Source organism: Solanum tuberosum, unplaced genomic scaffold (genome assembly GCF_000226075.1).
Source record: "Solanum tuberosum cultivar DM 1-3 516 R44 unplaced genomic scaffold, SolTub_3.0 scf00125, whole genome shotgun sequence".
NCBI classification, from domain to species: Eukaryota; Viridiplantae; Streptophyta; class Magnoliopsida; order Solanales; family Solanaceae; genus Solanum; species Solanum tuberosum.
The window spans coordinates 62,048-89,251 of NW_006239052.1; the positions used below are offsets into that span (position 1 = coordinate 62,048).

Genomic DNA, 27,204 nt, shown 5'->3' on the forward strand with positions numbered 1-27,204 from the left:
ATATATGTAAATAATTCATCTACTATAAATATATAGGATTTAGCTCTAAATTCAGTGTTAGTACTTCTTATCTATTCCTCGTTATATTATAAAATTTTTTTAGTATGAATAAAGAAATTTTGACTAAATTCTCAGGGCGTAGCCATGTGCATGTGAGGGTGTCCAATTGGACACCGTATATACAAGTAAATGATACACAAAGTGATTATATAACATATTCTGGACACCTTTAACACAATAGGTTGCCGTAGCCTAGCGGTTTTAGACCCATTTGATCATTGATGGGTTCTAGACGCCTTGAATGAGCCACTGCTTGCATGTTCAAATCTCACTAGCAATAATTTTTTTTTCCCTTTTTAAAAAGAGCTTTTATTGTGCAATTTCTAGTAGGCTCAATTTAATTATATTATCCATTTTAAGATGTAACTAATAATTTTGAAAGGACAGTCGATCAAATTTCTCTACGATGAATTATGGCTAGCTCTTTACGATGAATATTTTTATGAGTGCATTTTTTAATACAAATTCTTTGTCACAAAAAATTTTCTAACTCTAAAATATTTACATGTATCAAGTGATAGAGATGGAAGAAATTAACCTTAATTTTAAAAGATGTAAGTACTTATCACAAATAAAAGGGAAGTCAAATATGTAGATGTAAATTTTCCCTTAAGAATTTTTTTCTTTTCAAATTGATAACTAAAATTCCAGCCACCAAACAAACATAGTATTCCATGATAATATTAGAAACAAAACCCATCTACTAATCTTTTATAATCCTTCTCTATAATGATATTTTTTGTTATAATTATTAAATATTTTTGAAATTAATTTTTAATGTTATGTTATATGATATATCCATCATTGAAAATTGCAGGTCACTATTAAGAAAGTCACGGAATTCAGTCCATCATAACTTTCGTCAAGCAAATAGAGTAGCAGATGTTTTGGCTAAGATAAAATTTCAAGCTAATAACTACCAACCAAGCCACCATAATATAATTAACCCTTTTATCCAAATAAATATAATAATATGTATGGTTTATTCTTCATAATAATATTTCACGATAGCAATAAAAAAAATATCAAAATAAATGACATTATTAAGTAGAGATTGTCCTTCGGGATGACTCGGTTGGTTTGGAGAGTGGTCATTCACATGGATGACTTAGGATCGATCCCTCCTCAATGACTTCTGAGTCGAGTCTATCGCATAAGACTCGCCTAGTGCGATTTACAGGCTATTACACAATAAAGAATTTATGCCGTGCACACAAAGTGGCTCACCAAGTTGGTTCAATGATTGGAGTGTCTAAACACTGTTCCAACTTCCAACAATTTGAGACATTGCATGTGATAGTTTTTGGTACTAAACAAGGTATAGTATGAATTGGCAATTGAATTTATTAATTGTCCAAAAACAAACACAGCATGCTACAATTTCTGAAAAAAAACATTTATTGGAGAATTAGTTGAAAAGACGTCAGAAATAATTGAAATCATCAATATTTTTCCACAAGACATTAGATTTGTTGAAATCTAACTCATTGATGTGATTTTTCAACTTAAAAAAAAAGAGGCAGTTGGTATGTTTCCACAACTTATAATTCGACTGTTTTTGGTATGGGTGAGATGATTGAGGTGACAATTAGTTGATGAATTAATAGTAATTTGCTTAATGTGTTAAAAATTTGGATTGATTATTAACTTGTTTATTTATTAGAATAATTCATATCAGTCAAATTCATTTCAGCTTGACAAAATTTGGGCCGATATTTAACTCAAATTAATCAATGAAAAATCTTATTAAAGTATTTTAATAAATATTTTTTATTTAGTATGTCTATTTTGATCCATTCAAATTCAATTCAACCTATTATTTGTTCGTGAATATTGGAAGACGGAAGTTTTACAAGTACATATGTTAGTAAACTTTGCTAGTGGTGTTTTGATGATCGTTTTTGTTATAAACTATTAAAATATCCTCTCCCAAATTAAATATTTTAAAGAATTTAATATAATTTTCTTGACATAATGGTCATTGGAAAGTAATAAATACTGATTTTTTATTATTTTTTATTTTCGACCTAAAATTCTTTTTATAAATTCTCAATGACTATACCTGTCGGAATACCCTTGAAAAAAATATGAAAAATGCACTCCAATACAATGCAGATTTCATGGTTACCACACACAATACGTCGATTGCAACAAACAAACAACAACCTAAACACGCAAATAGTCGATCAAACACTCAACAAACAATCCAAACCTCCGAAAATTGGTGCATTAATTAATGATAAGTGTCGCATCAACTAGAAGCGAGGTATAATACATAAATATGCTTTTTAATTTAGCTTTAATTTATATTTATATCCTTCAACTTTAGGTGTGCACTGTGCACAAGTGAATTCTTAAACTTTGTATAAAAATGAACAAATATACACACGTCCTACATGCATCCTACATGATAATTTGTGTCCTACGTGTATTATGCTACATAAGACTCATGTGTCTACTTGTTAAAATTTATACAAGTTTAAGTATTTACTTGTGTACACCCGAAATTGGAGGTCATAAATATGAAATAGGTCATGTTAAAAGTGCACATTTATGATTATGCCATTTGGGCTAGGTTTCTTCACTAGTTGCACTAAGCAATTAGTTCTTATATGTTTCCCTAGTGATTGTGAACTTAATTATTTACTTCGTGTCAATTTTCTGAAACAATATTAAAAACTGTTCAGGGTGTTCTCAACAAATTTTAATGTATGAAAAATACGAAGAAATGGAAATATTTTATTAATAAACTGAATGAGTATAATTTTGTTCCTTCCTGATCCTTCTCTTTGTTTTCTTCGTGATTTGAAGGTTGTAATTAGTAATGTATTTCTCGAACGTAGAATGATTTGAACCTCGTGATTTATTTGATCTCCATGTAAAGAGGATTGTGGATCTTCTTGAAGTAAGAATAGTCCAATCATTATCTCTTTATGAATATCCCAAGAGTTATGAGATATTCGAGATGCTTTTTCAAAAGAATATATATTACCCTTTAAAGAGATAAAATATATCGTAAAGTAACCTCTAAGAACACTTGCTAAAATTGAATTCATCTTGTAGAGTCCTACAAAATTCAATCCCAAAAAAAGTTAGAAAGAGTGAATTCTTATCGAACTAGAGGCAATCAAGAATGTTATGTAAGAAGGATCAAGGGGATTCTATCATAAAGAAAAAGAGGAGGACGAGCTAGCTTTAGAGATGGAAACACAACAAAATAATAGTTACATGCAGAAGTAGTGGTAAGAAGGTCCATCTCAATAGTGAAAGAAATAACAATAGCATATAGTTATCTTCTCAGCAAGGCAACAACCTTGATTTTGTAAATTGAAGCTACGAGTCCACTATTCATTCACATAGTTCTCAAAGGAGATAAGGAAGGGTGGGCAGTAGGTACCACGAACCCTCTATCCACACATCTACCCAGAAATAAGTATAGTTCACCAGTTCCATCGAATGCTTCTACCCTCCCCTTCCCCACAATTCTTATTTAAGGGTCGAAAGAAAGTAAAATAATTTTACATGTCCCCACTTTTTTGGTAAAATTGGTGAATTCAGGGTAAAAATATTATTAACCTGACATCAATTCCACGTTCAAAATCATATTGATCCATTTACAAACAATTACTACTAAAATTTAATTGAGAGAATTGAAGTAAAAAAATATAGGACTACTGTATGTGTGTTAGCTTAAAAATTAGTACTAGTAAATATTACTAATCTCTACATTTTTGTGTCGTGATGTCTTGAGATCGTGAGTAATTACATAAGTGAGTTCTCACCTACTGAGTAAAAAACCTCTCCCACTGGTATCTTGAAAAGCTGCAGTTAAAACGATCAACCATGTCTGAGGCCGCATTAGTAATTTCATGTCATCATGTTATATGCAGAGAAGGCAGGAATTTAATACGGTGTCATCTCGATATCAGTATTCTCGTCTGAATCAGGTTCATCTCGAGGAAGAAGGCCAAGTAGTGGTAAAGGCAGTAGGGAGCTGACATTGCAGATAATTATAAGGAGAGCCAAGTTATCAAATTTGTCCTTGGTGACACCAAGGATGTGAGTTAGACCTGCACCAAGTAGACCCCCAAGGGTACCTCCCCCATTGGCTATGGACATAAGGGTTGCAAAGAAAGTAGCCTCCATTCCCAGCGGACATATCCTTGCAGCTAATACAAGCACAGGCATAAAGAAAGCCTGAAAAAAAGTATAAGTTAGACAATCCAGACAAAGGGTACCAATATCCTCTAGTCTCATAAGAATCAAAACCTACTGATCAATCTGATTTCCTCAACAAAATTTAGAGATTCCGTCTTTTTCTGCCTTTGTAGAACTCAAGAATTACTTCCCGAAAGTTGGCATTACATTAAAAAGGGTAAATTTCTTAGGACAACCATGTGGTGATCTTACAAAGTTGGAGCTTTTGGTTAACATTTCAAGTACCAACAAAGTGATATAGGTGTATCCTTCAACATTTAACTAACAGTCCCTAACCTATGTAGCCTGCCTCTTAATTAAGGTAAGACTATTAATCAATTTAGCCAACACTTTGAATCTAGACTAGATTCTTAATTAATGCAAGAGTCCAAATAAAAGATAATGAAAGTATGAAAAAGAAAATAGCTATAAGAGGTTAACTAAAAATAGCTAAAAACAGAAAAAAGAAAGGCCAGAACATAAATACTTATCTGCACCGGGTGTTTACACCAAACCAATACAAGTTATCATGGCTAAGTGATTTAACGAAGTGAAACTATATATTAATGAATCATGGCTAAGTGATAATTGTATATATTCAAACACATGTGCATCCACTGGTATAATGTAAACACCTGGTACAAGTAATTTCTTCAGCTAGAATTGATAGTGTCACAACACACCTGGATCTAAAGCGATGGCTACTTCCCTACATCTTTATGTGCAACACTATTTTTTTTATTTTTTTTAATGACTGTGGTGTCCGGGCCAGCTTTTGGGCACCTCAACTAATTCCACGGGATACGTGCTATCTCCCACTAGCAACAGGTACCAAGTAACTCTATCCACCAAGGCTAGGACAGATGGGAAGAATCACCTAGTGTTTTCTGTCCACGAAATTCCAAACTGCTTTACAGTCTACTACTTTGATCTTTTAATAAATAGAAGAAGAATTCCTTCACAATGTTACTTTTTATCTGCCAAATACCCATTTTAGTTAATTGTAATGAGTTTCTTTCCAGTTCCATGTTGACTGTTATGAGCCTGTCAATTGCTATATATTCTTTCAATGCACTTCTTTTTTTTAAGTGATTAACTGCAAATATTTGGATTACAAAGTGAGTTCAAAATTCAGAATGTTCTTTCTATGTATATTAAGGGAATCACAGAACTAGAGATTGTTAATCGATCTGAGAAGCAATCCAAAGCTAGGCTAGTAAAAGACAGAACCAAGACAGAGGATTACCTGACCAAGAACAGATAGAATCAAGGAATCCCCAATTGAAAACCACTCATCACTAATGCCAAACTTCCGGTTTAATCCGGTTACCAGCAGAACCTATCAACACGTCGATTACATATAAGTCAATCTAAATTGTCAGAAAGGGCCAACAGGCAAGACGCAATAAAACAGAAGATATTCTGGGACAGATACCTGTGTCATCCCAAGAGCTGAACCAATAATAGTTGTCACAAGGAATATTTTCCTTAAAGGAACTTTCTTTAAGAAACCATTGTAAAGCGCAACACCAATAAGTGATGCAACAGAAGTAACAAGCTTAAGGCGGCCTAAGAATTCTGGAGTGAAACCAAGTTTATTGGTTCTACAATCAACAAACTTCAGTTAAAAAACTTCCATCTTGCATTTAATAATAATCTGAACAAGAGACTTGAAATTGAGCATACATGAAGAAAAATGTAGCAGAACCTGACTGCGGTGTTGCCTGAAATAGGAAAATAAATAGCGTGGGAAGAAAAACATTAGGCTGCTTAACAGCTCCCCATAACTGGATAATGCTATTTTTTGAACTCTCAAAGAAGCCATTTCCTAAAGAGAGACCCCTTGCTGGGCCATGTACAGGCTCCTCTTTCACAAGTAAAGATACTGCAGATGTTATCAGTGGAAGTAATGCTGTTACACCAAAAACAGACCTGGAGGAACATAATTAACTGACCGAACATTAACATTGCTCAGATTAACATGGGCTACAATATCTCAACAGACTGAAACAATATCATACCTCACACCATAAACTTCCACAAGGGATCCACTAAAGTAAGAACTGACAATTCCACCACATGCTGAAGAACCCCAGCAAAGTGACTGAAGAGATCCTGACATGCTTTGGGACTCACCACGTGCCCTCTCAACAACCATGGAATCTACAACCTACATCATACCTCAATTTTATATCCTGGATAAATAGGAGAACAAAAGAAGATACCACCTGGAAAACAACTAGAGGAACACTACAAACAAAACAAAAGATAAAATTCATACATTTGAGCAGCAAAATTTTTGTCTCCCCTCCCCACCCACCCCAAGTATGTTATATTGCCAAGATTTCAACACAAACATGAATGATGATGAAGGAGCTGGGTCTCTGGCAATGAGTAGCGCCATAGACTATGACACCAATTAACCCCCAGTTACTGATATATAACTCAGAAAGATCAAATAGTTTATCCACCTTATATACTTCCATATCTTGCATTGAGAATTCATGATGGTGAGTTATTCCATTTCAATATGATAAAAGCTCACACTAATTATGCATTTTCTTCTCGAATAAAAGAAGCAGCAGCATCATAACCTTCTATATTATTATGGTTATGATGTAAATACCCATCATTCAACAATGAAGAATTACCATGTTTCTCAGAGGAAGAAGTTCCTGTTAACAGATGCCAATAACATTTCAGCAACAAAAATCACATAATTTTAAGAGATCCAAATTTTGATTGATTCATCAATAGTCCACAAAAAGTTAACATTAAAAGTGGAACAGACAACATGTCAGGGTTGGAGAAGTCATTTGGTACAAATAGTGAGTTCTGTCTAACAAGGTTAACCTTAACGAAGCAAATTATAGGTTCGGAAACCATGATCAGGTCATTTGCCTACTCAAATTAGCGACAACCCAAATATAAAGGGATGACGCATGTTAATATGATCTTCTCGTTCATACTTCTTCTGAGTGTAAATGATAACAGCCCACGGATAGAGAGATGCAACCTGTGAAGCACATGCTGCTTCATACACGTCATTTAGATAGTAGTGTATGTTCCTTGTACAAGTTGGACAAAACAATCCGCCTAAACCATGTTAAATATACCATTGGAGTTAAACATGTTCTTTTTGTAGAAATCATTGGTTAAAGATGTGATTTTGACTATTCTTATACATAATTTCTGGTTGTATTAGTTTTATACAATTTTTGGACTTTCAATGATGTTAAAGACGTAAGCAAATAAAAGATTATTCTCACTGACAAATTAAGCTTTAAGAAGATGGTCACACTACACAATATATTACTGAAGCATGCAGAGATTCCGAGTTCAAGTCTCACTACCACCCTTCATTAAAAAGATTTCACATGTTTGAGCCCCCAAGGCCTAGCTTGAGTGGCAAAAGGTGGAGGATTTGTGGCTTAGGTCACAGGTTCAAGCCCCACACCATGCAAAGCAAAGCCCGGTATTTAAGTGGAGAAGGGTAGAGGGGCGGGCCCATTTGTCAATTTTGCTGAATGAGTTCTCTCAAATGAGAATTCTTCCATTAAATAGAAAGAATTCTGATTTACATGCCTAAAAATCTGCTATATATCCCTAAATATATGTTATTCCTAATTGTAATATCTCTGAAAATATGCTACATTAATCTATGCTATCTCCTATCATCATTACACAATTATTTAGAGTTATAACATAGATATGTACAGATATTTAGAATCTGTCCAATCATGCTAACACCATTATCCACCGAGTTTAGAAGTTGTGATTGGTCCAAAGGGTGGGTCACAGACGGATTTCTCGAATAAAAAAAAAAGATTTCACACGTTTGACCCATGATTAAGAAAAATCTGGACCACATGTGAAAGGCATATTGAAGTCATACATGAGTAAATAAAAGTCAGCCCTCTCTAATAGTCAAAGCTTTTAATGAGGTGGTCATATAATTGAATAACTGAGTTTTTAAAAACTTATCATATTTAACTTTTTATATCGACACAGCTGTTTGCTAGACTTTAACTTCAGATAATGTCTCAGAGTCTCAGACCTTATCTCTGGCCCCTTTTTCCAAGGATCCATCTAACTGGTTTCCTTCAAAATTTCAAAAGGCTTTTGCAGTTGCTTCAATCCAAGTCAAGCTAAGGTGTAACTAGCAAGAACTTGTCAGTATAATGCATTGGAATAGATGCAGGATAAAGAAAAATTAATTTTATGGGATGGAGCTGTTAATAAGCTGGTTTTCAGTTCACAATCTCTTAGCGCGTCCACCAATTCTGAAGGTCCAAATCCCAAAAAGATTGTTGTCAACCTCTTGATAAAGTCAAAAACGGTTTAGATAAATGATGTAGCACACAGGCTTGCATTATTGTGACTAGGTAACAAACCTAACACCACTAGTCAAATACCTGAAACCAACAAGAATCAAAAGGAACTTACAACATCTGAGAAAGCAACAGAAAGAGAACCAATAAGTATGCAGAAAGCAGCACCATACTTGCTGTCTACAAAGGTGGCCATCAAAAACCATGAGAGTGCTCCAAGAAGTCCAGATAGTACCAAATATGACCTTCTCCGGTATCCAAAGAGTGGGAAGGAATCACTATAAAAGCAAAGCCAATGTCATGGCAAATTAGTTACTACAAACAATTAGTTAGAAGAATAAGGATGAAATGGGAACTGAATCCAACCTGATGAATCCATATAACGGCTTTATAAGCCATGGCAATGATGAGAAACCAGATATCACAGCTGTCTAGTTAGCCACAAATAATGTGTCAGTCATTGTACTCAAATCCAAAGAATAGGATGCCACTGACAGAAAATAAAATTGGCAGTGTCAAACAGTTTCCATTTTAAAATGCCCTTTATCAACTGAAGACAGAAATGCCGAGGCAAAGATTGGTAAAACGGAAATATCATACTCAATCTTTACAGAAAACTATGAAACAATTTCAGAAAATGATATGCCTAGTTTCATGATTTCAGGCCCTAGATGAGGAGGATGAATACAATGCCAACAGGTTGATTCATATTGTCCAATCAACTCAATTTATTGATCTGAGAAGAAATATATAAGGAAATGTTAAATGACCATAAGTATAGTATACCACTGGTAAAATCACCTCATACAACACTTCTAAAGAAGAGGAGGATAGTGCGTATACATAAACATAAATGCATAAGTACATTTACATTTACATAACTTTCTGTGATGAATGATGATGTAACAGGCAAAAAGGAGACAAAAACTAATATAGAAATAGTTCCTGAAGTTCATTACTGAAATCTAGATGTAGAAAAATACAACAACAAAAACTATACCTTAACCCAAGCTAGTTACATAATGAGAGACATGACGGAAAAGGAGGAGAATACGCAAACTTATGAGATGAACCATTGGTAACTGGAGATTTTCATTAAAACAAACTTGTAGTTCAAGCAACTAACTCTTAATGTATCTTAGATTCAAAATCCACGTAAAACTTCAGGACAATATAATTAGTTTGCCAACTGAAATGAGCACTTTCAGATAAAATACAAGTTTGTGGAAGTTCAACCAACAATGTAAAGAAGTGTTCCCCGAGAAGATGGCATACCTCTGCAGGGTCTAGGTGTAGGTCATCTTTCAAATAATAGCTAACAGCAAGATCTGAAAGGCCTAAGACACCTTGAACAAAATATACCATAGCAACTGCAATGTTATCTGGGGTTAGTTCCACCCCGAAGCATCTGCCTGAGCTAACAGAATTTTTTTCCTTGTGAGAGCCACTTTTATCAGATGAACTAGAATCTTCATTGCTAGTGGTTGTCAGGAGATCCTCATTTCCTGCAGATTGATCAGACAGGGAAATTTCATAAATCATCAAACTTATGTCAACTTCTGTTAACATGGATGACCCCTTATCCTCTTACATGCCAATATGCTGATACCTGTGCATCATAGTGGAAAATTGTAGGCCACAGGAATGTGGTGTAGGCGTGTAGCTAATATCAAGAACCTTTTAACCAGAATGTCTAGGTTAAGCAAAGAAAAATCTACTAAAATTACACAACAGATTGATGTGTTTTATTTCAATGAGTAGCTGCACTTCCGTCTTAAGAGCACACATGGGTTTAAGACAGTTGAACATTTTGAAGTATCAATCCCGAACATACACAAATACTCTAACCATGCCGCAGATAAAAAAAGGGGTATTTAAGTGGAGAAGGGTAGAGAGATGGGTCTGGGTGGACCCATAATCCACTGAGTTTCGAAGTGTGCGCCACATTGGTCCTTCGGGATTTCTTGGTTATCGAAAATAACAAATAAAAATTTAATCCCATTCTGTGAAAGTGGGATATCCGATCAATCAATCAACTAAGCCTTGATCCGAACTAGTTGTAATCCTCCATATCCATTTCCCCTCCAATTGTGAGCACTATGAAAGAGTTATGATTGCTCTTCCACGTGTCACTATGCACCTTTAAGGCAGAGCTTTCCTCTGTTTCGTAAAGATTCTCATGTGTCTCCTTAGTTTGATATGTTTAAAGTACCATAGAGAATCTTCTAGAAATTTTTAACATGTGAGGGAGTAGGGACTTAATTCTATATTACATGCACAAAATGCTATGCAGACAATTGAATTTGAATGAATAAGTTGTTCCTTGTATACTACACACGAACAAAGTTGTTACGCAGACAATTCAATTTGAATGAATAATATGTTACAACTACTTGAGCTGCAGTTAATGCTTAGCATTTTCCACATCTGAAAATGGCAGTGATCAGTTTTCCATCAATTCCTATGGCATGAATAATATGGATTATGCCTTAAGCCATATTGATTTGGTACCCGTATTTTAACAAACAGATGTATGGGGGAAAAAACACGTGTGATAAAAGGACGGGCTGGCCCGTGACACGTGATTAAGTCAGGCCCGGTGAGATGCTTACTCCAGCTTAGGAAAATTTGGATGGATCATCCCTGGTGCTGCCTCAAGACAGCCAAGGCTGCTTCATATCGGGGAAGCCAACAGGACCCTTCCCGGGGAAGGATCACTTTACAGTTGGAACACACTCATAATGATCCTTAGATAGACCAACAATCATTCTAGAGTCTCACGCCAACCTACGTCCAATCAGCCTCCAGCCCAACGTCATAGTCCAGGCATGTGCCACTAAGTAGAATTTTCAGTGCTTAGCGAGTAGTTATTTCACATTGAAAAGGCTGATCGACTCTTTCGGCCTATAAAAGATCCCTCCCTCTCAAAGCAGGAGAGGGCATTCAGAAAATCACATAAATAACCAAGAAAACCTTTTTATCTTCTCTTCTGAGCTCTTCCATGGAAAAAACTCTGAACCTTCTTCTTGCTTGTATTTTCCTATTCCTTTGAGCAATATCAATTCTTGTATTCATTTCCTCCCTCAGAGATTTGGCCGAAAGAAAATGAACATAATCCACCTTAATCCACTTGCCTTTAACCCCTTTTTACAAATTTAACATTTAACCAAAAAGACATTTCTTCCAGTACACAACATACAATCTCATTTGCCAGTTATCAAACTTGCAATCATAACACAGAACAGCCATATACTTGAAAATTGGAATTTGTAAGCGTAATTTTATTTCCTTTCCTAGAAAATGAGATAATAAAATACAATAATTTTACTTTTCTTTTTCAATATCTACCTACTGTAAGATAACTTAGCAGAATTAACCGCTTATATTGCGTAATACAAACATATCGTTAATTATGTGTGTGTAACTTACGATTTGTAGAATAAAGCAACGGTTCAGCATCGTTGTCTTGTTGGACTGGGTCTTCCGGCACTGCAACGGTGACTGCCATTTTGATGTCAGGTGGAGATGACGATGGAATGCCGTTTTCCGGCGAATCGGAGCGAGGATTGGAGAGAGGAAGAACAAGGCCAAACTTGGATTTGTGAAGGGTAAGATTGAGAATGTCAACGTACCCATTTTAAAACTATTTTTTTCTGTTCGTAATTTGTGTTTAAAATGACTTGGAGAGGTTGATGTACTTTTTATGCTCACTTTTACTTATCATCTTCGACTTTTTTATTAATATTTTCAAATATATTTTTATCATATGAATATTTTATAGTATTTTTCGTTTATTTTAATTATTATTTTATATTTTATGATTGTGATTTTTAATTCGGTTTGAAGTTTCACAATTATAATTTTTTTGATTTCCCATCTTTAGAAAAAAAAATCTTAAGAATAACTATGCTGAAAATCATCATGTAACTTGTAAACGATGGAGAATTTATCTTGAGAAGCAATAAGCATTAGCCATCATCGTGCAAAGGATCAAAATTGTCCTTTATGTTTGAGTTAAGAATCAAAGTAGTTCTTGTCTTTTAACATGAAAGCACTAATAATCCTCCACGTTTCAAGAATTGAGACACTGTTAGTATTCTTCCAAACATCTGTCTATTTTTTAACAGAGCCTTTCTTTGCACATGAGAAAATATAAACATGATAAATTTTTTTCACCATTGCAAATCAGATTTTACCGTCTTCTTCGATAACTCAGTTTTCACTTGGTGAAAATCAAATTCTCCCCTTCTTCTATGTAGTATCCAACCCTAATTCCATAACTTTGATTTTCCTATTATACAAATAAAAATAAAAAATTGAAGGAAATTTTGAGCAACAAGAAGGAAATTCCTTCCGAGAATCAATATAAATATACAAATAGTTTTTTTATTATTTATAAAAACAAGTGAGGGGAGAGTATTGTTCTACAAAAACTCATCCTACATACTCTGTAATCAACTCTAGTTGTATGTTCTTTCGTAATTGTACTCATCGTAGGATTTCTTTTTCGAATCTTGCTGACGTTAACAAGTCTTTTCATTCTAGGTTGACACTCTCATTTTTCTTGTACTTCTCTTCTGTCTTCTTCTCTATTATATATATGATATAAGTTTATCCATTTTTCTATTAATCTTTCTATCAAATTTTTGTTTCACATGTATAGAATACATGAATTCGAAAAAGCAATAACAATGATCAAAAAACTAATATCACCATAAGTAGGAGTTGATTCTCTGTCATTGTTGTGCCTTAACAATATAGTTGCTTCCAAGAATCGACTAAGCTTTTAATGGAATTCAGAATGAAATTTTGACTATGGAGTTTGATTGAAGAAGAAAGGGAAGAGAAAATAGAAGTGATTTGATAAAGGAATTTGGAGGGACGAGAAAAACTTTCTCCGGTGCAAAAAAAAGTCCCGTTAAAAAATCAAACGGAAGTTTGAAAGAATACTAAAAATGTACCAATTCTTGAAACATGAAGAACTATCAGTGCTCCATGTTAAAAGATAGGGATTACTTTGATTCTTAACTCAAACATAAAGGACGATTTTGATCCTTTACTCGCCATCATCATTGGATTGTTATATACTCCCTCCGTTCACGTGAAGAAATTTGGTGTATATATTTCTTGAAAAGTGAACAAAGGGAGTATATATTTCTTTTGTGTCGAAAAGAAATGGAATACTATAGTATCTATATAAGGAACTAAAATTCTTATGAGGTTACCTTATTTAGATGTTGTTATCTAATTTTTAAATATTATATATGTCTATTTATTTCACAACAACTTTCTTTCTTGCTTAGTCAGAAATAACCGAAATTCAAGCAAAATTAAAATTATCAAACTTATATCATATGAAATTTTTAATATAACGGTCTTTCAAAGTAGGTAAACTTATAAATTTTTACATACCACTTGAACTTATAAAGGAGTTTTGATATCTTTATTAAAAAAAAAGTAGTTGAAGTAGAGGTTAGAAAAAGTTTTTTAGAAGTTAATAAAATAATTTATGAAACTTCACCATTAATAAATGTGGTGCAAAGAATAGAGTTGTTCCTTTTTTAATTAAAGATCTTGAATTTGAGCCTTGAGTATGAAAAAATCATAGACATCAAACATTTAATCAGCAATGATCATAGACATCACATCTGAAAAATTATTTATTGTTCATCCAGTAGTATCAATGTTACAATATTGGAAGCCCCTCAAAATCGATCCAACTAGTTCCTTAAAAATTGGTACCTGTAAATATTAATAATCCCTACAATTTTTGTGTCAAGTGATTTCTTGAGATTGTAACTAATTACATGAGTGAATCTCTCCAACTGTTATCTCGAAAAGCTGCAGTGAAAACTGAAAACGATCAACCATGTCTGAGGCCACATTAGCAATTTCATGCCATCATGTTATATGCAGAAAGGCAGGAATTTAATAAGGCGTCATCTCAATATCAGTATTCTCGTCTGAATCAGGTTCATCTCGAGGAAGAAGGCCAAGTAGTGGTAAAGGTAGCAGGGTGCTGAGATTGCAGATAATTATTAGGAGAGCCAAGTTGTCAAATTTGTCTTTGGTGACACCAAAGATGTGAGTTAGACCTGCACCAAGTAGTCCCCCAAGGATACTTCCCCCATTGGCTATGGACATAAGGGTTGCAAAGAAAGTTGCCTCCATTCCCAGTGGGCATATTCTTGCAGCTAATACAAGAGCAGGCATGAAGAAAGCCTGAAAAAAATTATAAAGTTAGACAATCCTGAAAAAGTTGCCAGAATACCACTCTCAAAAGAATCAAAACCGACTGATCAATCTGATTTCCTCAACTAAATTTAGAGCTTCCCTCTCTTTTTCTTCCTTGGTAGAGCTTTAGAATTACTTCCCAAAAGTTGGCATTACAGTAAAAATGGGTAAATTTCATAGGACAGCCATGTAGTGACCTTAAGGATCTTACAAAGTTAGAACTTTCTGGTAACATTTCAAGCACTAACAAGTGTGCATAGGTGTATGTGTATCCTTCAACATTTAACTAACAGTCTACCTAACTAAATACTTATCTGCACCCAAACCAATTCAAGTTATCATGGTTATTAAGTGAGTCAACAAAGTGAATATATATTACCATGGTTAAATGATAATCGTATATATTCAAACACATATTATGCATCCATTGGTACGGTGTAAACATCTGGTACAAGTAAGTTTTCAACTAGAACTGATTGTGACACAAAACACATGGATCAAAAGTAATGGCTACTTACCTAGGTCTTTCTGTGCAACATTATTATTCACAAGTTATGGTTTTTCAGCTCAGTATTATAGTTCTTAACTGGAATCTATTGCTGGATTCCAGTCCTATAGTTTGTAACTGAAATCTATTGCTGAGTAGAGTTCTCACAATCTACAGACATGAAAAACTCCAAAACTGCTTTACAGTCACCTACTTTGATCTTCCCATAAATAGAAGAACAGTTCCATCACAATCTTACTTTTTGTCAGCCAAATGCCCTCTTTAGTTAATTGTAATGACTTTCTTTTCAGTTCCATGATTCCTAGTCCTATCAAGTGCTATATGTTCTTTCAATGCACTTCTTTTTTCAGTGATTAACTGCAGAAATTTCGATTACAAAGTGAGTTCCACATTCAGAATGTTCTTTCTGTGTATATTTAAGTGAAATCACAGAACTAGAGATTGTTAATCGGTCTGAGAAGTAAACCAAAGCTAGGCCAGTAAAAGACAGAAGATTACCTGACCAAGAACAGATAGGATCAAGGAATCCCCAATAGAAAACCACTCATCACTAATGCCAAACTTCCGGTTCAATCCGGTTACTAGCAAAACCTATCAACACGTCGATTACACATAAGTCAATCTAAACCGCCAGATAGGGCCAAAAGGCAAGACACAGTAAAACAGAAGATATTTTGGGACAGATACCTGTGTCATCCCAAGAGCTGAACCAATAATAGTTGTCACAAGGAATATTTTCCTTAAAGGAACTTTCTTTAAGAAACCATTGTAAAGCGCAACACCAATAAGTGATGCAACTGAAGTAACAACATTAAGGCGGCCTAAGAATTCTGGAGTGAAACCAAGTTTATTGGTTCTGCAATCAAGAAACTTCAGTTAAAAAACTTGCATCTTGCATTTAATAATAATCTGAACAAGAGACTTGAAGTTGAGCATACATGAAGAAAAACGTAGCAGAACCTGACTGTGGTGTTGCCTGAAATAGGAAAATAAATAGTGTGGGAAGAAAAACATTAGGCTGTTTAACAGCTCCCCATAACTGGATAATGCTACTTTTTGAACTCTCAAAGAAGTCATTGCCTAAAGAGAGACCCCTTGCTGGGCCATGTACAGGCTCCTCTTTCACAAGTAAAGATACTACAGATGTTATCAGTGGAAGTAATGCAGTTACACCAAAGACGGACCTGGAGGAACCAAAACATAATTAACTGACTGAACCAAAACACAGGCTACAATTCTCAACAGACTGAAAAAATATCATACCTCACACCATAAACTTCCACAAGGGATCCACTAAAGTAAGAACTGACAATTCCACCACATGCTGAAGAACCCCAGCAAAGTGACTGAAGAGATCCTGACATGCTTTGGGATTCATCACGTGCCCGCTCAACGACCATGGAATCCACAACCTACATCATACCTCAATTTTATATCCTGGATAAATTGGAGAACAGAAGAAGATACCAGCTGGAAAACAACTTGAGGAACACTACAAGCAAAACAAAAGATAAACTTCATTCCATTTGAACAGCAAAACAACTAAAATTCAAGCTCAAGAATTTTACTCCTCCCACACCCCCGGTATGTAATATTGCCAATATCTCAACACAAACATGAATGATGATGAAGGAGCTGGGTCCCTGGCAATGAGTAGCACAATAGATTGTGACACCAGTTAGCCCCCAGTTATTGATAATATAACTCAGAAAGATTAAATAGTTTATCCACCTTATATACTTCCATATCTTGCATTGAGAATTTCATGGTGGTGAGTTCTTCCATGTCAATATGATAAAAGCTCACTCTAAGCTACGCTGTTATGCATTTTCTTCTAGAATATAAGAAGCGGCAGCATCATAACCTTCTATATTCTTATGGCTGTGATGTAAATACTCATCCTTCAACAATGAAGAATTACCATGTTTCTCAGAGGAAAGAGTTCCTGTTAACAGATGCCAATAACATTTCAGCGACAAAAATCACATAATTTTAAGAGATCCAAATTTTGATTGATTCATCAATAGTCCACAGAAAGCCAGCATTAAAAGTGGAACAGATAACTTGTCAGGGTTGGAGAAGTCATTTCGTACAAATAGTTACCTCTGTCTAACAAGGTTTAACGAAGCAAACTATAGGTTCGGAAACCATGAGCAGGTCATTTGCCTACTCAAATTAGCAACAACCCAAAAATAAAGAGACAACGCATTTTAATATGATCATTCTCGTTCATACTTCTTCTGAGTGTAAACGATAACAGCCCACAGATAGAGAGATACAGCCTGTGAAGTGCATGCTGCTTTAAACACTTCATTTAGATAGTTGTGTATGTTCCTTGTACAAGTTGGACAAAACGCACTCTGCCTAAACCATGTTCAATATACCGTAGGAGTTAAACATGGTCTTTTTGTAGAAAACACTGGTTATAGATGTGATTTTGACTATTCTTATACATAATTTCTGGTTGTATTAGTTTAATAAGTTTTTTGGACTTTCAATGATGTTGAAGACGAAGGAAAATAAAAGATTGTTCTCTTTAACAAATTAAGCTTTTAGAAGATGGTCACACAACAGAATTTGTTACCGAAGCAGGCCGAGATCCGGAGTTCAAGTCTCACTACCACCCTTAAGTTAAAAAGATTTCATGCATTTGACACATGAAAACAAAAATCTGGACCACATGTGAAAGGTGTATTAAAGTCATACATGAGTAAATAAAAGTGTGCTCTCTCTAATAGTGAAAGCTTTCAATGAGGTGGTCATCTAATTGAATAACTGAGTTTTTGAAAACTTATCATGCTTATCCTTTGATATCAACACGGCTGTTTGCTAGACTTTAACTTCAGATAATGTCTCAGAGTCTCAGACGTTATCTCTGGCCCTTTTTTCCAAGGATCCACCTGACAGGCTTCCTTCTAAATTTCAAAAGGCTTTTACAGTTGCTTCAATCAAGTCAAGCTACGGTGCAACTAGCAAGAACTTGTGAATATAATGCAATGGAATAGATGCAGGACATTCTCTAGCAAGAACTTGTGAACATAATGCATTGGAATAGATGCAGGACAAAGAGAATTAATTTTACAGCACGGAGCTGTAAATAAACTGGTTTCCAGAATTCCAGTTCACAATCTCGTAGCGTGTCCACCAGTTCTGAGGTCCAGATCCCAAGAAGATTGTTGTCAACCTCTTGATCAAGTCAAAAACAGTTTAGATAAATAACGTAGCATGCAGGCTTGAATTATTGTGACTAGGTAACAAACCTAACACCACAAGTCAAATAACTGAAACCAACTAGAATCAAAAGGAACTTACGACAGCTGAGAAAGAAACAGAAAGAGAACCAATAAGTATGCAGAAAGCTGCACCATACTTGCTGTCTACAAAAGTGGCCATCAAAAACCATGAGAGAGCTCCAAAAAGTCCTGATAGTACCAAATATGACCTTCTCCGGTATCCAAAGAGTGGGAAGGAATCACTATAAAAGCAAAACCAATGTCATGAAAAATTAATTACTAGAAATAATTAGTTAGATGAATAAGGATGAAATGCGAACTGAATCTAACCTAATGAATCCATATAACGGCTTGGCAAGCAATGGCAATGATGAGAAACCAGATATCACAGCTGTCTAGTTAGCCACAAATAATGTGTCAGTCATTGTACTCAAATCCAAAGAAGAAGTGCCACTGAAAGAAAATAAATTTGACACCGTGTCAAACAGTTTCCATTTTAAAATGCTCTTTATCAACTGAAGTCAGAAATGCCGAGGCAAAGATTGGTAAATTGGAAATATCACACTCAAAATCTTTACAGAAAACGATGAATCAATTTCTGAAAATGATATGTCTAGTTTCATGGTTTCAGGCCGTAGATGAGGATGAATAAATTCCCACAGGTTGATTCATACTGTCCAATCAACTCTATTTACTGATCTGAGAAAAAATAGATAAGAAAATGTTGAATGACCATAAGTATAGTATACCATTGGTAAAAGCACCTCATACACATAACACTTCTAAAGAAGGAGAGGATAGCGTGGAGATTTTCATTTAAATAAACTTGTAGTTCAAGCAACTGACTCTTAATGTATCTTTAGATTCAGAATCCATGTAAACATTAAGGACAATATAATTAGTTTTCCAACTCAAATGAGCACTTTCGGATAAAATACAAGCTTGTGGAAGTTCAACCGACAATGTAAAGAAGTGTTCCCCGAGAAGATGGCATACCTCTGCAGGGTCTAGGTGTAGGTCATCTTTCAAATAATAGCTAACAGCAAGATCTGAAAGGCCTAAGACACCTTGAACAAAATATACCATAGCAACTGCAATGTTATCGGGGGTTAGTTCCACCCCGAAGAATCTGGCTGAGCTAATAGAATTTTTTTCCTTGTGAGAGCCAGTTTTATCAGATGAACTAGAATCTTCGATGCTAGTGGTTGTCAGGAGATCACCATTTCCTGCAGATTGATCAGATAGGGAAATGTCATAAATAATTGAACCTATGTCAACTTCTGTGAACATGAATGACCCCTTATCCACTTTCATGCCAATATACTGATATGTGTGCATCCTAGTGGAAAATTCCTGTCATAGGAATGTGGTATAGCCAATATCAAGAAACTTTTAACCAGAATGGCTAGGTTAGGCAAGGAAAAATCTGCTAAAATTACACTGAAAACCACACATATCACTTGAATATTCTAAATCCTTCTTTTAAATGTCTTAGTTATTAATTAAGTTGGTGATGAATTCTTAACAGATTCAATCAATCAACTAAGCCTTAATCCGAACTAGTTGTGATCCTCTACATCCATTTCCCCTTCAATTATGAGCACTATGAAAGAGTTATGATTGCTCTTCCACAAATCACTCAACACCTTTAAGGCAGAGCTTTCCCTGCTTTGTAAATATTCTCACGTGTCTCCTTAGTTTGACATGTTTAAAGCACCACAGAGAATCTTCTAGAGGTTCTTGTACATGCGAGGGACTTGATTCTATATTGCATCCACGAAATGCGGTGCAGACAATTCAATTTGAAGTAATAGTTTGTTCCGTTTACTAATATATTACAAGCACAAAAATGGTACGCGGACAGCTCAAATTGAAGTAATAATATGTTCCAAACTACTTGAGATCGGCATCTGAAAATTGCTGTGATTGGTTTTCCATCAATTCCTATAACATCAATAATTCATAAATCGTCTTGATTTGGTATCCGTATTTTAACAAACAGTTATCAAACTTGAAATCATAACAATGAACAGGCATCTACTTGAAAATTGGAATTTGTAACCGTAATACAATAACTTTACTTTTCTATTTCAGCATCTACCTACTGTAAGAATAACTTAGTAGAATTAACCACATATGCGGTAACTTACGATTGATAGAATCAAGCAACGGTTCGGCATCGTTGTCTTGTTGGACTGGGTTTTCCGGCACTGCAACGGTGACTGACATTTTGGTGTCAGGTAGAGATGACGATCGAATGCCGTTTCCAGCGAAGATTGGAGAGAGGAAGAAGAAGGCCAAGATTGTTGGTAAGATGGAGAATGCTAAACGTAGCCATTATAAAACTAATTTTTCCGTTCGTAGGTCGTATTTCCCTCTGGTTTATGGAATATTCAAATGACTGGTAATGTGAATGCAGCACAAGTTGACCTGACAGAAATTACAAAAATTGACTTAAATGTTTAGGGAAGATAATCACATGCCCTCATCAAAATCAGAATCAGTTAACATCATCATTTGGGAGTTTCTTCGGACATTCAAGAGTGTAGCTCCGTAATTTTTCCTTCTCCCTTCCTTCTTTCTTTGCCGCGTGTTTTTCACAGCCATCAAAGGGCGGAGCCACCTTCTGCTACCCTTCCGTGAAAAATTATATTATTTATATATGGTTGAAATAATTTTTTATGTATATATAGTAAATGTCAAACCTGCTTCGACTACTTCATGTGTCTATTTTTATCAATTTTAAATTTTTTAATGAAAATTCTGACTCCGTCACTCAAAAACAAGGCAGGTCTTGCATCTTTGCTCTTCCACATTTATTATTCTTCAAAATTCCTCGTGCCATGGAAAACAGTATTCTCCATTTTTTTGCTTGCACGAACTTATTACATACCTAGCAAAAGTTGGTTATATATTCAAACAATAGGCACTCGCACGGAGCACGCATATCCTATCTAGTAGAAATATAAATAGAAATGGATGGAGAAAATGGTCACGTGACTTGTTAACAGAGGAATGGCAATAGGGCGGGTTGGGGTGGGTTAGGGCGGGGCAAGCCTCGACCCGCAAAGATTTTAACCCGCCCTACCCCGCCATATTTAGAATTTTTCAATGTTGTAACCCGTCCCGCCCTGCCCCGCTACACCCTGCCTCGTTTAAGTGTTACTTTTGCACTTTTTATATGTTCTATTGATTCTTTATACTTGTTCTTAATGGCAAAGGAGAACAATTGTCAATACCAAAGAAAATCATGAAAGAAAAATCTACCATTAAATGGAAAAATTACTTAAATACACAACACTTCTTTACCTATTCTCAATATTTCCCTACTATTTTACTAAAATACAAAAATCCCTTATTTCCCCCCAATTCAACTTAATCGGATACTTTATTAGTTTAAGTATCCGCCCTTATTAATTAAAGTATCTGCGCTGCTATATTATGCATCCTCCCGTTAATTTAAGTATCCGCCCGTTATTAATTAAAGTATCCGCGCTGCTATATTATGCATCCGAAGTATCCGCCCGTTATTAATTAAAGTATTCGTGCTGCTATATTATGTATCCGCCCGTTATTAAGTATTCACACTGCTATTAATTTAATAATTGATAACAACAACTTAATAATTTAAGTATCCGCGCTGCTATATTATGTATCCGAAAAACACTAAAAAAAGGGATTTTTGGTAATTAATGAAAGAGTAGGGAAAGGAAGTAATTTCTTTCTTATACTATGTCATTTGCCTAATTTTTACTTAAAATATTCTACTATTTAAATTGTCCAAAACAAACTTTCCTCCACCTACACAAACACACCCAAAAAGATTCTATCTTTAGAAAATCAACCAAAAAGGGAAAAAAGAAAAAAATTCTGGAGTCTGCATTTTTATCTTTAAGTTATAAAATTCAATATATTTTGTTCTATATCTTTGTTAGCATTTCTTCAGCAATAAATAGAAGCAAAAACTTTAATAAAGTACGTGACTTAATCATTTTAATAATAGGGCATTATCAATCATTATTGTATATCGACATCTTAATTATTTTTAAAGTCCAAGTCTATCTAATAAAATATGAAAATGAAAGAGGAGAATAAAAACTAAATATCACCAATTATTTATAATGTTAATATGCAATTCTGCATTATTTTATTTTTGGGATCAACCAAAGCTCAGCTGAAAATAATGGGCCTTTTGGCCCAATACAACCCATCCCTGCCCTGCCCTTTTAAAGTTTTAAAAATATTAGCATTGACCCGCCCCGCCCTACCCCGCCCCATTTAAGTAGTGCCCTATCTTGCCCCGTTAAACCCTTGCCCTGCCTCGCCCTATCTTTGCCCTGCCCCATTGCCATCCCTATAATAACAGTGGAGAATTGATCTTGACAAGTAGTATTAAAATATATTTTCTTTCTGATCAAAAAATCAAATTATATATATATATACATAATACATAAATATATTTTTTAAATTTAGCTTCATCTGATATTTATGTCATTTAATTTTAGGTGTGCACAAGTAAATATTTAAACTTTGTATAAAATTAAACAGACACAATACGTCTATTTATACACACTCATAGTTGGAGACTTGGAGGTGCACACTCATAATTGAAGGACACATATACAACTGAAACTGAAGTCAAGTTAAATGATATATTTATGTGTTATGTCTTCTTCTTTTTTTAATTCGCATGTCTTGCGTGCCACCCAAGTATTGAATAATCAAAAGGCCCCCCCAAAATTGACCCCTTCTCAGGGGCGGCTCAAACCCGTTGGTGGCCTAAGGCCAAAATCAAACTAGAGGCCTTAAAAAAAATTATAAATGTTTTATTTTAAATCTATTTTTCTAGCTTTTTGAGATGCAAAGTTGTTAATAATTTTTGTGTAGTCAATCTCTTCTAATAATTCTTTTTCAATCGATAATATAGCCAAACCACTTAATCTTTCTTGAGACATTATCGATCTTAAATAATATTTTATTATTTTAATTTTGACAAACTTCTTTCGGCTGAGGCGACTGTTACGGGAATTGTTAACATTATATTCTATAAGCAATGTAAGCATTTGGAAATGAATCAAGTCTTTTTATTTGATTGAGTATCTCAATTAGAGTATTGTCTTCTACTTTTATGATTTCCCTTAACACTTTTAATTCAGAAAATAAGTCTAAACCGTCAATATCAGAGTGAGTATTATGTTTTAAGGAACATTCAAGTTTAAGACAATATTTTTTTCAAATTCTCAATCATCTAATGATCTCAATTTTTTCCCACTAAATAGAAAACCAAAAATATTTTCATATACTTCAAATTGTTCAAATCTATTTTGAAGTGAAAAGATGGCTTGGTCTACTATGTATAAGAAGTAATCAACTCTAAATGATTCTTCAAGAGATCTTGTGATTTCATTATCAACATTCTCATCAAATTATTATTTTCTATAAATTACTCGTTTCTTACGAAATATAGGTTCTATATTCATCTCTAATGCAATTTCCTTAGCCGAAATCATAGTACTTGTAAATCCTTCTTCTCTATATGTTTTAAAAAAAAGAACTAAACCTCTTAATTAATCTATAGCGACATCAAAATCTAACAAATATTTAAACACTATTTACAATATCAAATAAAAATATAATAAACATAAGACACAAAACAAAAATAATATTAGAAATTAGAATGATATTACTGAATTCAAAAGTTATGAAGACTTGATTTCCAAAAATGAATCAGGCTGCTGCAATATAGTTTTCTCCAAATTTAAAATATAAACTATCAATAGAACGAGTAAATTTTTAAGCTTTGAATAAGAGAAATGTAAGATTAGGAAAAAGAAAGTGAGAAGAAATAAAAGGGAGGATGATAGAATATATAGAAATAAAATTAGAAAAAAATAAGGTAAAAAAATAAATAACTTGTACATTAAAAAAAAAGAAAAAAAGTACACAACTTTTTATTGAAAAGTCAAAAAGTCATAGTCATATCTATCATACTATCACTTCATTGAGCCGTTTTGCATTTATTGTCTTGGTTCTAATAAATTTTTTTTTTAATTTAATCCTTCCTAATTAACTAAAAAATGGGGCCTTTGCATTTATTGTCTTAATTCTAATATTATTTTTTAAATTTAATCCTACCTAATTAACTAAAAAATGGGGCCCCCTAAAATTGAAGGTCTAAGGCAAAAGACTTTTTTTTAAGCCTTACCAGCCGCCCCTGCCCTTCTCTCACACTTATCAATCATAAATTTCCCTCTTGCAAAGTCTCCTTCCCCAAATTTTGATATCTTTAATTTTGTTCTTACTAAGAAAATGGATGAAACAAGCAGCAAATCAGAAGGAAAAGAAAGCGATGACGAATTCACTGAAATAACTCTGCGGCCAATTGAACTGTCAGATGTGGATGATTTCATGGAATGGGCAACAGATGAAAAAGTCAGCCAATTTTGCAGTTGAGATACTTACACTTCCAAAGACCAAGCTCTAGATTACATCAACAATAATGCAATTCTCCATCCATGGTTGCGAGTTATCTGCATTAAAAACAGAGCAATTGGGGCAATTTCTGTGACACCAAATTCTGGTTGTTTGGATAGTTGTAGAGCAGAGCTTGGTTATGTATTGGCTTACAAATATTGGGGTAAAGGGATTGTCACAAAGGCAGTGAAAATTGCTGTATCAAATATATTTGAAGAATGGCCAAATCTTGAGAGGGTTGAGGCTTTTGTGGATGTAGTCAATAAAGGATCACAAAGGGTGTTGGAAAAAACTGGATTCTTGAAAGAAGGTGTTCTAAGAAAGTTCAGGAATATAAAGGGCAGTTCACGAGATATGGTCATATTTAGCTTTCTATCTACAGATGCTCTTCAAGACCATTGAGTGTTCTGTTTGAATGATGGTTACGTATTGTTTCATAATGTATCGTATAAATATGGTATTGTATTATATTGTATTGTAATCAAAAGAAAAAATGCATGGATTTTCATTCAAACTCATCTCAAAACCTTCACTTTTAAATAATAGAAATGTATATTAAGTGGATAATTTAAGCGTGTAACTGATATTTTAAAATAAATTTATGCATTTACTCAAACAATATGTGAGTTTACTTTGTCCTCATATAACATGGAGTATTTACCTTAGACTTCATTTGATCATTCGATATGCCTTTGAACTACTTCATTGTATCCTTAACAATAATTGTTTTTGAAGATTATAAATACTTAAATTATAAAATGATAGCATATAAATAGAGTAAATATTCAATAAAAATAAATTATACTTAAAATATAAATAAAAATAATATAATAAAAATCCTTCTGAAGTAATACAAGTTTTATTAAGAAGGTGTTGACAAAAATAGGGCAAGCCATTTGTAGAGATTGACAGATTGACTAACCATATTGAGGCTCCCTCGTAACAACTAGCAAGCTCAATCCCCAAGAGTATCAATATGGTTGCAAATTCAATCATACCACTATTTGGATATTTAATAAATGTACTTCCTCTGAAAATTAATCATATTTCTATAAAATAGTGACTAAGTGACAAATAAGATACTTCTTTAGCAGGGAATCTTATCAGTTTGAACATGCAATATGAAATCATGATATGAAATTAAATTAAATATAAAATTTAAGTTTTGTTTGGACATGTAATTTAGATTTCTTAAGTTGTATTTTTTCCCTTAATTATGAAAACTCTACTAATTGTGAAAACTATCAAAATTTTCTCAATTTTTACACAATCTTACCAAATGATCAAGTCATAGTTCATAAACAAGATATCAAAATATCAAAAGGCGATGCATTGATAAATCACATATTCATATTCCGTTTATAAATAAATATTTGTAATTATAAACTTTCAAATACAATTTTTTTTATAAAGATCCATTACTCAATAATTATAACACCTCAAACTTTCAGGATAAGATTTGAACTGTTCTACCTATGCAGCTAGATTCAAATCAGATGAATTTGGATTGTATCTAGGTGTAAAGGTCAAGTCTTAAGTGTAAGAAATGGGTTGGATGTGAATTAATGTTTTTAGCACAAAATCGAGTTGAAAGTATGAGTTCATACATGGGTCAACTTCAAACAAGTATATACTAGAATATGAAAAGTTACATGACTCATAACCTATCAAATTATGATATTAAAGTATAGTTTAGAGCAATAAACCGTTCGGCAATTCGATATTTGTGTAAGAAGTTATGCCTATTTGACTGGACATCGCCTTGCTACGCGTCCGGTTGCGCGATAGTGCATTGAAGACAATGCTACTGCCTTGTCGCGCGCTCGGCTGTGTGCCCAGACGTCAATTGCGCACATGGAGAACATTATAAAGGCATTCCCAAGGTCGTGGTTCACCCCCAAGTCCGAAAAATTATATTAGAAAGAGAAACACTCAAGGTTCATCCATCATCCAAGATAAGATTTGACCATAAAATATTGATGATTTTTTCATCTTAATACAAATTTATGTATACTTCTTACTCATGGATTTCATAGATTTTCAAGAATTTTTTTTAAGAACTCACTCCTGAGATTCAAAACTTAATTTTCAATAAGATCCGCCATTTTATCAAAGAGATTGCACTTTCTTTTACATCAAGGTAAGGATATACTCGTAATTTGTAGTG

At 34.0% G+C, this 27,204-nt stretch overlaps 2 protein-coding genes and 1 pseudogene across 4 annotated transcripts; 1 reads left to right on the plus strand and 2 right to left on the minus strand.

The window, feature by feature from the left end:
• Positions 1-3,626: 3,626 nt before the first annotated feature.
• Positions 3,627-12,249, minus strand: LOC102580295 (folate-biopterin transporter 1, chloroplastic-like). Its single transcript, XM_006350581.2, has 9 exons — positions 12,018-12,249; positions 9,864-10,093; positions 8,955-9,019; positions 8,704-8,866; positions 6,279-6,427; positions 5,944-6,189; positions 5,693-5,861; positions 5,504-5,596; positions 3,627-4,257 (listed from the first exon to the last, which is right to left on the minus strand). Exons 1-9 carry the CDS (start codon positions 12,094-12,096, stop codon positions 3,964-3,966), a joined length of 1,488 nt encoding a protein of 495 aa, XP_006350643.1. The 5' UTR covers positions 12,097-12,249; the 3' UTR covers positions 3,627-3,963.
• A 1,986-nt stretch (positions 12,250-14,235) lies between these two features.
• LOC102580974 (folate-biopterin transporter 1, chloroplastic-like) lies at positions 14,236-25,104 on the minus strand. Of its 3 annotated transcripts, none has more exons than XM_006350582.2 (10): positions 25,026-25,104; positions 20,714-20,993; positions 19,560-19,789; positions 18,894-18,958; positions 18,643-18,805; positions 16,594-16,742; positions 16,269-16,514; positions 16,018-16,186; positions 15,829-15,921; positions 14,236-14,810 (listed from the first exon to the last, which is right to left on the minus strand). In XM_006350582.2, the coding sequence occupies exons 2-10, from the start codon at positions 20,790-20,792 to the stop codon at positions 14,517-14,519; spliced, it is 1,488 nt and encodes a 495-aa protein (XP_006350644.1). In that variant the 5' UTR covers positions 20,793-20,993; positions 25,026-25,104; the 3' UTR covers positions 14,236-14,516. The 3 variants fall into 3 exon arrangements, with proteins under 3 accessions (XP_006350644.1, XP_015165649.1, XP_015165648.1); XM_015310162.1 differs by lacking the exon at positions 14,236-14,810 and adding an exon at positions 14,822-15,687; XM_015310163.1 differs by lacking the exon at positions 20,714-20,993 and having other exon boundaries at positions 25,026-25,063.
• LOC102580630 (uncharacterized N-acetyltransferase p20-like) lies at positions 24,779-25,459 on the plus strand (annotated as a pseudogene).
• The last annotated feature ends 1,745 nt before the right edge of the window (positions 25,460-27,204 follow it).